Source organism: Macadamia integrifolia, chromosome 6 (genome assembly GCF_013358625.1).
Source record: "Macadamia integrifolia cultivar HAES 741 chromosome 6, SCU_Mint_v3, whole genome shotgun sequence".
Classification (NCBI taxonomy): domain Eukaryota; kingdom Viridiplantae; phylum Streptophyta; class Magnoliopsida; order Proteales; family Proteaceae; genus Macadamia; species Macadamia integrifolia.
Window position 1 is genome coordinate 27,562,349 of NC_056562.1, and position 9,090 is coordinate 27,571,438.

The 9,090-nt window shown below is 40.5% G+C and overlaps 2 protein-coding genes and 1 non-coding gene across 4 annotated transcripts in view; 2 read left to right on the forward strand and 1 right to left on the reverse strand.

Annotated features, from left to right (window-relative positions):
- Window positions 1-237: 237 nt before the first annotated feature.
- On the forward strand, window positions 238-2,090 carry LOC122081056 (heat stress transcription factor B-4-like). Its single transcript, XM_042648009.1, has 2 exons — window positions 238-707; window positions 801-2,090. The coding sequence occupies exons 1-2, from the start codon at window positions 459-461 to the stop codon at window positions 1,650-1,652; spliced, it is 1,101 nt and encodes a 366-aa protein (XP_042503943.1). The 5' UTR covers window positions 238-458; the 3' UTR covers window positions 1,653-2,090.
- Window positions 2,091-6,925: 4,835 nt separating this feature from the next.
- On the reverse strand, window positions 6,926-6,998 carry TRNAR-UCU. Its single transcript has one exon. It is a non-coding gene; the product is annotated as a tRNA-Arg (tRNA).
- Window positions 6,999-7,146: 148 nt separating this feature from the next.
- LOC122081473 (protein ROOT INITIATION DEFECTIVE 3-like) overlaps window positions 7,147-9,090 on the forward strand; it is a 9,785-nt gene continuing 7,841 nt past the window's right edge. For both annotated transcript variants that reach the window (XM_042648620.1, XM_042648621.1), the window contains exons 1-4: window positions 7,147-7,424; window positions 8,029-8,142; window positions 8,280-8,413; window positions 8,560-8,707. In XM_042648620.1, coding sequence (XP_042504554.1) covers window positions 7,221-7,424; window positions 8,029-8,142; window positions 8,280-8,413; window positions 8,560-8,707 — 600 coding nt within the window. In that variant the 5' untranslated portion in view covers window positions 7,147-7,220. The remainder of the gene's footprint in view (window positions 7,425-8,028; window positions 8,143-8,279; window positions 8,414-8,559; window positions 8,708-9,090) is intronic.

The window sequence follows — 9,090 nt, forward strand, 5'->3', positions numbered from 1 at the left end:
GCTGAATCAGCTGATAGTGATATCATTAGCCAATGGAGTATGAAAAGGGGCAGCATGGTCAATATACTACTGTAGCGTACATCATATCTCCGTAGACCGTACGCGCATCCTCATCTGAGTCTGAGACTCTGAGCCTCTGAGTTTTTAATGGTTGTGTGGCGCCGGATAGAGCCAGCGCAGAGAGAGAGAGAGAGAGAGAGAGAGAGAGAGAGAGAGAGAGTCGTCACGGGCTTGTCTTGAAAGTCCCCTACCCTTTTCACAGTCCTAGGCAGACAGACACATATTCTCTCACTACAAAACCGAGGGAAAAAAAAAAGAGGAGAGAAAAACCCCAGACTACAACATCTTTCACCACTAGCAACTCTACCATCAGTGCATCACTCTCCCCTCTTTTCACTCACCCTTGCCCGTCAAACTTCTTCTTCTTCTTCTTCTTGTAGGGTTTGTATTGATCACTGATGGCTCTGATGCTGGACAATTGCGAAGGGATCATACTGTCTCTGGACTCACACAAGTCGGTACCGGCACCCTTCCTCACAAAAACCTACCAACTGGTGGATGATTCCAGCACCGATCACATCGTCTCTTGGGGAGAAGACGATACTACCTTTGTGGTCTGGCGTCCACCTGAATTTGCTCGTGATCTCCTTCCCAACTACTTCAAGCACAACAACTTCTCTAGCTTCGTCCGTCAGCTCAACACCTACGTAAGTCTATATAATAATACCTTGTTAGGGACTTGGATATAACTCTTCCTTAAAATGTACAAGATTTGATTTGGTTTTGGTTTTGTTTCGTAGGGATTCAGGAAGATTGTCCCTGACCGCTGGGAGTTCGCTCACGAATTCTTCAAGAAAGGAGAGAAGCATTTGTTATGCGAGATCCATAGAAGAAAGACATCTCAACCCCAAGTTCCAATAAACCACCACCACCACCCACATTCGCCAATCGGTGGCAGTGGTGGCGGGCCTGCTTTCTTCCCATTCACTAACCGAGTTAGTATCTCCCCTTCCGACTCAGACGAACAAGCCAATTGGTGTGATTCTTCCCCGCTTTCATCTCCTAGCGGAGGTGGAGTTGTAGGAGGAGGAGGAGGAGGAGGCAGTGTCAGTACCAGCAGCTCGGTGATGGCGCTGTCGGAGGATAATGAGAGACTCCGGAGGAGCAACTCGATGCTGATATCTGAGCTGGCTCACATGAGGAAGCTTTACAATGATATCATCTACTTTGTGCAAAACCATGTGAGGCCTGTCACTCCTAGCAACTCTTATCCTTCTCATCATCTTCTTATCTCCAACAATAATTACCCTTCTTCTTCTTCACCATCTACTATGCTTCCTACTCCCACACCAGCCTTGGTGCAAAAGCCTCTTCACCAGTTCCTTGGGTTCTATCACTCGGCACCTAAACAAGTTCAACAAGTGAAGGGTTCGTTCAACTCCTCTAGTACTACTATGGACTCCATAACGATGCTTACTCAAGAAGCCAACAACAACAATAGTACTAGTCGGTTAACGAAGCTTTTTGGAGTTCCTCTTCATTCTAAGAAGAGATTGCACCCGGAACCCACGTCTCCTCCGACGAGCAAAGCTCGTTTAGTATTGTCTACGGATGAGTTAGGGTTAAATCTCATGCCTCCCTCTCTCTGCTAGCTACCTTGTTTCATTCCTTGCCTTCACTTATTTTTCAAGATTTTCTGACCTTTGTTCCCCCTCCCCCTTGATACCCTTCTCCTGTTTATTCTTCTCTTGTTTGCTTAACCCATCTTGTTCTTGTCCTCTTGGGTCTTCTATGCTGTCTCTCTCTCTCTGTGTTCATCTCTTTGTGTGTGTGGGGATTGTGGGTCTTTGTATATAAGTATGATGAAGCCAGTATTTTCTTGTTCAGAGTGAAAAAACACAGCAAGGATAATTCATATCCACAACCATTACTTTCTTATTAGGGTTTGTAGTTTTAGTGAGGAGTGACTACTAATCCAATATATGTGTTTTGGAGACTTGAAATGGAAGATAAGAGAAATATCCATCGTGTAGCTTTTCTGCTGTTTCTGAACTTTTATTATTGAAAGACTGGAGAGGTTATTCAGATCAGACTTTCAGGCTGCAGCCTCATTGCCTATATGTTCTCTAGGTCTTTCTTTGCCTTCCTGATCTCATTGATGAAGATCTACGTACACCCTAGTACTGAAATACTGGGAAAAAAAAAAAAATTGAAAGCAGGGCCAACACCTAATGATAATTTTGTCTCAATTTTTTATTATTACCAGTAATATTCTCAAGCGAAATATATATATTTTTTTGGGGGGTAAAAGAAATATACTACATTCAACCAAAAAAAAGGGGCCCACGAAGGTGATAATCTTATCTTTAGAGAGAGAGAGAGAGAGAGTATTTCAGGAGCCCATGAGTCTGACTTGCTAAAACAATGTGGGTTTATGGGCTCGAAACGTTTCTATCAAACCTTCTCCTTCTCCAATTCTCTCTCTCTCTCGGAGCATCGAAAACCTTTGCCTTTTCCTACTTTAAGTATCTGATGTTCTGATCAAATCCTTCGAACCTGTTTTAAGATCTCTTTTTCTCACTCCTCACAACTTTCACTTACTCCAAATACCTACACACACACGCACACAGAGAGAGAGAGAGAGAGAGAGTCTCAAGCATGTGTATGTGTCTACCTCTTTGACTGTTAGATAAGCAACCTACTTTGCCCAAAGACACATCTCTTCACGGCTTTGCTTAGCTTGTCTCAATCCGCCAGCCCAATACAAGAAAAGCTTTATATGTAAAGTTTGACTAGTCATTTTAAGTGGGCATCTCTTGTTCAATTGTTCTGATCCTTCTCTCTCTAATACTGTCTCTTTTTCTTTATTAAAAATCACCAAACCCAAAGCCAATTGCTAAAGCCATGAAAGGAACTAGGGGATTCTGGGGATGGTGCAAGAAGTCTAGATGAGAAGAAGAGTTTCAGAATTCAGAGTGCAAGAGTGGCGGAAAGGGAGAATGGGTTTCAATCCAAATAGAATACCTAAGGGAGAGACCCCTGAAATGTAAAAATAATATAATACTATGTTCGTGCAATCATTTCGCTACGTTCCAAAAAAAAGAAAACCCTAACCCTAGTTTGAGACCTTCGATCGATACACGTAGCTTTGCTCTTTTGTCTTTTTTTTTTTTTGCAGGGGTGGGGGGGGTGGGGGTTGGCCCAAAGTGAGGGAGAAAGTCGTATGAGTGTGGGCTTTGTACATTGTAAAGGTCGCACAGAACAGATTAGGAGAAAGGTTCTTTATCCTCTCTTTTATCCTTTCTGAGCAATCAGGAGGATGTTTCGACTTTCACTTTCACTTTCACTTTCCACAGAGGTGTTGCGCAACAGCCGTCTTGAACTATGCTGGAGTATTTTGGGGTTTCGAAGAATATTGAATTTGTAGAAAGGGCTTAACAGTAAATAACTAAGAGAGAGAGAGAGGGGGGGGGTAGCCTTCTCCTTATCCAGACACACTGTCTTGTTTTCTAAGTGTAGGGGCCTTTTTTCGGGATTCGGCTCCTCTCCTTAGTGCCCATCATCTATGTCGGTCCATATTTATTTGGACGAACGTCACGTGGTGAGGCGATGATCTAACGTTTTAAGAGAGAGTGCAAAAAATGAGGCACCAAGAACCGTTGGATCATTGCCTCACCACGTGGCACTCCCCCATGTAGCTATGGGCAAGACCTGGGTGATGGCGCTCAGGAGAGGAGCCGAGTCCCACTTTTCGAGCCTGATCCACACATGGAATCCACTTGTTCTCTCTTTTCTTACAACAGGCTTTCATATTGAGTGAAATCCATGTATGGATCAAACACCATACGTGAATAGTTCTCGTCCAAGGACTTGATCCAAGGTCCCTCTTTTCATAGCCCCTGAAAACATGACGTTATGTCTAGACGTAGAGAATGCAAATAGATAAAGAAGCTCTTAAAAAAATGAGTACTAAACGTAAGTGAAAAAAAAAACCATGAATTTACAATCCCACCATTCATGAAATCAAGAAAACCATATATGTTGATGCTCTTGTACATGATCGATTCATGCTGATGCAGAAGCCATGCAACCAGACAACAACCTTCACTAGGAGTGCCAATAAATAAGGTTAGGTATAGAATTTGTGATGTAGGGCCATAAATTAATAGAACTTGACTTGGAGTCCAAGCCAATGGTCCACGTGAAGCCCATTAAATTAAGATTAGTTTAGAGACTCGACCATGACTTCAATTCTTTCCTTAGACAACAGACTTCATTATTTCCTTTGATGGAGTCAAAGAAGAGACAATTAAACTTCATGCTTTCCTTCAATGAAATTTAGGTGGCACATTAAGAGGTTAACGTCTCCATTTACCCTTTTTTTTTAAATAAGATCTTCGTTTACCTGCCTAGGTAGAGGCATTAGAAAATTATCCACGTATATGTTTCCAAGGCCCATTTATTAGTCCAATCAGTAAAAGTCCATATCTAGTCATCCATTTCCCAAACCCATTAACTCATTAGGAAATGGGAGTTTTAATCCCTTGCTCTAAAACGTAAGTTTGAGGACAAAAACTTCCCCTTACGCAATAGTAAAAGCTTTGTTGAGGATTGATGTCTTGTATTATAAGGAAATGGCATGGATCTGTAATTTGGACACTCTCGGGGACATGGGGTTGTGGGCCGCTTCCAAAATGGCTGTGAGACAAAGAGCTCACTTTTGTACCTATTTATCCATTACTGGTGAAGATACTTTCACCGAACCTTGTACGGCAGGAATCTTGTTGAACGACGTATACCTTTGCATCATAGTTGTTTGTTGTTTCCTTTCTTTGTGTGTTTCTTTTCTTTCTTGCTTTGTGGTTGACTTTTCAGTTTCAAAAACCCCACAAGTCATTTTCGCTCCGAAGAGGATGTGAACCCCAAGGAAGAAACAATGGTTGTGCCAAAGTGATTAGAACTCAGGTAAGACGATTCCTGAGGCACTTTATCCACTACGAATCACCAATGGACCAATCCCCGTTAGGGTTAGGCACATTAATTATGTCCTACTGTTACTATAGTAACTAACTTTCCGTTCAAATCTTTCATAACCATTGGAAACTATGGAAGAAATTTCTTTGGAAGCAGGTTGAGTAGACAGTGAACAAAGAGAACCCATGACATTAGTTTATTTCCCCTACCCAAACTGGAGTAGTGGGTTTGTATGGGCCAAATATTGGGCTTAAACTTAAATGGCTGGAGTTCAAGCATCAGTACAGCTCATAAAGTATGAAAATGACCACCTTCTTTTAGTTTAGAAAATCAAGTAAGAGTTATTTAATGTAGATTCTTTATCTTTCTAGTTTCTTGGAGGTTAAGCTATTGATAGGATACAAAAAGTATTCTTGGAGGTTAAGTTATTAATAGGATACAAAAATTACCATGACTTCCATTTTAGGAAGCTATATAGTCAATGTGAACTAACCTTAATACGTTGTTCACCACTTAATTATATATCAACTACGTTAACCACCTCTTCTTTTGGCATGACAAGTGAGGTGACTACTAAAGGAATCCTGTAAGTAATTAATATATTAATTAATGGATTTCACAAATCGGTTGTGATTAAACCGCATCAAAATCGTTTGTAGTGAGGCGGTGAGGTGCAATGAACATCTAACGACTAAGATGCATGAACAGGCCACTCCAACTGTTGGCTGCTCATTGCGTTTCACCACTTGCTAGAAACAATTTGGACTCGATTAAACACTAGTAAAAATGTAACTGGATTTAATTGGATTGAGAAGGCAATTCAAATGGGTCGGTGGGCTTAGTGGGTCTGTAAAATTTACCTAAGGTCCATCTTAGGTTTTTTTTGTTCCCTTGCAAAATAAGTCCAAACAAAATGAGAAACTTTTTCGACTACTGCAGAGATTTGGAAGAAAAAAAAAATTGTTTTAAGGAATCGTCTAAATAATTTATTTTAGTGGACCTTACTAATTGGTTGAGATTTTAAGTCCTAGTAAAATTGTAAATGGATTTAACCGGGACTGAGAAGGTGGATCAAACGGGTTGGTGGGCTTATTGGGTCTATAAAATTTACCTAAGGCTCATCTAAGGTTGTTTTGAGGCCATCTAAGTTTGGGCCCAGAACCCATGGAATTGATCCAATAAGGTTGGACCTCAGATTGAAGGGAAATGACTTTGAAGGATACGAGTAATTGCTACAGTAGACATCACTCATCTAAAGATTAATGCGTGTATGTGTGTGTGTGAGAGAGAGAGAGAGAGAGGATTCTGTTGGGATCACGAGAAGTAGAGTGACTGAAGAGTTTCAACATTCAACAAAGGTGTCTATAACTGCAAGCAGTGAGCCAACCCTAGATTGTTAAAAATCCTTGTTAAAATCTCAATTTCTCTTCTCTCTTAGGATTTTCCTTTTTATAGTTCTAGTACTCTGGTTTTCCTTTGAGCTTGAATATTACTGTATTTATTTCAACACCAATAAAGCTTTATCCCAATTTAATGAGATAAGCTACTAGATCCAAACTAGACTAGTAACAAAAAAAAATGTAAAAGTGAAAAGAAACAGATCACAAAAATAATAACAAAGTAGAATATTGCTAGGTGGGGTCTACTACTGGAATCCTAGTCCTGCTTTATTCAACGCCATATTTTGGACAAGATAATCTGTGCATGTCTTTGCATACAATTTTCTACTATTGTTGATTGCATATTCAACAAATATTTAATTCAGGAGATGTAAATAAGAGAGAGACAAAAAAAAAAAAATCATGTAAACATGTCGAAAATAATTAAAGGGTTAAATAAAAATAATAAAACTCTAACACGCCTGGTGGGACTCAAAAAAAAAAAAAACCAAAAAATTCGTGTCAACTTGTGGGAAATAATTAAAGGGTAATTTAAAATAGCAAAAACCTAACACGCCCGGTGGGACTCGAACCCACAATCGCCTGATTAGAAGTCAGACGCCTTATCCATTAGGCCACGGGCGCGTCGTTGACGAGATATATTAAAATTTATAATAGTAAAAAACTTCACTCCCCAAATTCAAAATATTTTCTTGGCTTCCGAACATAGCCTCACAACGACGCGATAACTTTTTAAGTTTCAAATGTTGACCGCTTTAGCTCTTTTAGTTGCGGCCCTGGGACTGGGAGTGAGAGAGTATAAGTTCTTCGAGTGGTTAAGGAGGTGGTTATGTACAAGAAACACCAATGGAAGTAGTAATCGCCTCGTCACCCGTCGATGCTGGTATCAGTTGCTGGGACTTGAATTCCGGCACAGAGCATCTCCGTCATCGAACATGCGCCTCTGCTCCTCATGGCCTCACTTGTGTGGGGCGTCGCTTTCTTGCATCTTCGCAGCTTCGAGACTCTTCTTTATCATCTGGCTCCATTCTCTACTGGTCCTGGAACAAGGTTTCCTCTTTCACTTCTCTCTCTCTCTCTCTCTTACTTTCCTCTGCCCTTTTATTCTTCAATTCTAAGAACTTATTAGGTCGTACGAAAACGGAATTTAGAGGTTAACTTGTACTCAGGGAGTCGGGGTTTTAAAATCATGAATCTGTCACGGAATCGGAAATCGGTCCTGTCATTCGTTAGGAATCGGTCCTAGGAACCCTAGAATCGGCTATTTGATTTGTAAACCCACCGAAGCAGGGGAATCTTGGCGTGAGTATGGACCGGTTCACCTCGGAATTGTCCGATCCTGATCCGATTCAACGATATTTGAAACTCTGCTTGTGCTCATGTGAAAAATCTTCAAATATCCACTGAGTACTAAGGTGATTAAGTTATTTTGAGTTACTGAAATTCTACTTGAGAAAATGTCAAATCCACATGAAAAGTATTCAAAGTGCTTGCATATTCTACTAAGGTGAATGGACTTATTTGCATTGTTGAAATTGGATGGAATATAAATGGTGGAGTGTCGTAAATGTATATTATCTGGAGCTTCTTATGCGATAATGGTATTTGGGTAACTAGTGACGAAGCCACTGTTTTGATTTCCTTGGTGTTGCAGCCTCAGGTTGAAGTTAAAAGCTTTCCTGCTGAGCCAATTAATCCACTTGTTTCTAATAGTGAAGGCACATATCTGATTGGGGGAGGATCATCTGGTGACATTTATTTTTGGGAGGTGAGCAATTATTGTTTGTTTGCTTTATATGTCAATATGTTGTTTCAAAATCAGGTATTTTGGAAAATTTGAAATGATAGAGATATCTTTAATTGGTTCAATTTTTTTAACCTGTTTATGCATATTTTACAAGCCAGGTTTCTAGTGGCACACTACTTAAGAGGTGGCATGCTCATTACAGAGCTGTTACTTGCTTAGTACTATCGGAAGATGAATCACTGTTAATTTCTGGGGCAGAGGATGGATGTGTCAGAGTCTGGTCCCTTCTCATGGACTCTACCACCCTTTTCTTGCTCATGTCGTTATGATTAGTTTTTGGGATGTTATAAACAGTTTATATTGTATTACTAAGCGAAACCCTTATGCTCTACTAATTTGATTTGACTTCTTCTTCTCTCTTGTTTTTTTACCTGATAGGATGTTTGATGATATTGGGATGGAAGCAGCAAAACATCAATATGAACATGGTTTCTCTGAACACACTTTGCGTGTGACAGATGTTATTTCAGGTCATGGAGGGTGCAATGCAGTTATTGTGTCTGCTTCTGAGGATCGAACGTGTAAGGTTCGCTATTTCTTCAACTGAGTTGCATTTAGTGTGTCTTATATAGCTATTGGTAGGCTGCAATATTATGCTTATGTTAAAATTTTATTTTTGCCTTCTGTTTTGTAAAATCTGAACCATTAAGACCTATTGATCATGGGTTTGAGTTGGGGAACAGCCTCTCCTCGAAGCGGGGGTAAGGCTGCCTACATTATGACCCTCCCCTGACCCCACCGGGGGAGGAGCCTCTGGGTACGCCCTTTGTACTTTGCTTCTCCTTGAACTATGACTTGGTTGTGAATTACATCTGTGAAGTTCTTCCTTCCCCCAACACCCCTTCCACTTTGATAGGATAAAAGTATATATATATATATATTATTATTATTTTGGGGGGGGGGGGGTTC

Excerpts from the sequence above, each read along its gene's own strand:
- LOC122081056 (XM_042648009.1), top strand. The coding sequence starts at position 459 with ATGGCTCTGATGCTGGACAATTGCGAAGGGATCATACTGTCTCTGGAC. Across the intron at positions 708-800 it reads TCCGTCAGCTCAACACCTAC|GGATTCAGGAAGATTGTCCC; the intron begins GTAAGTCTATAT and ends TTTGTTTCGTAG.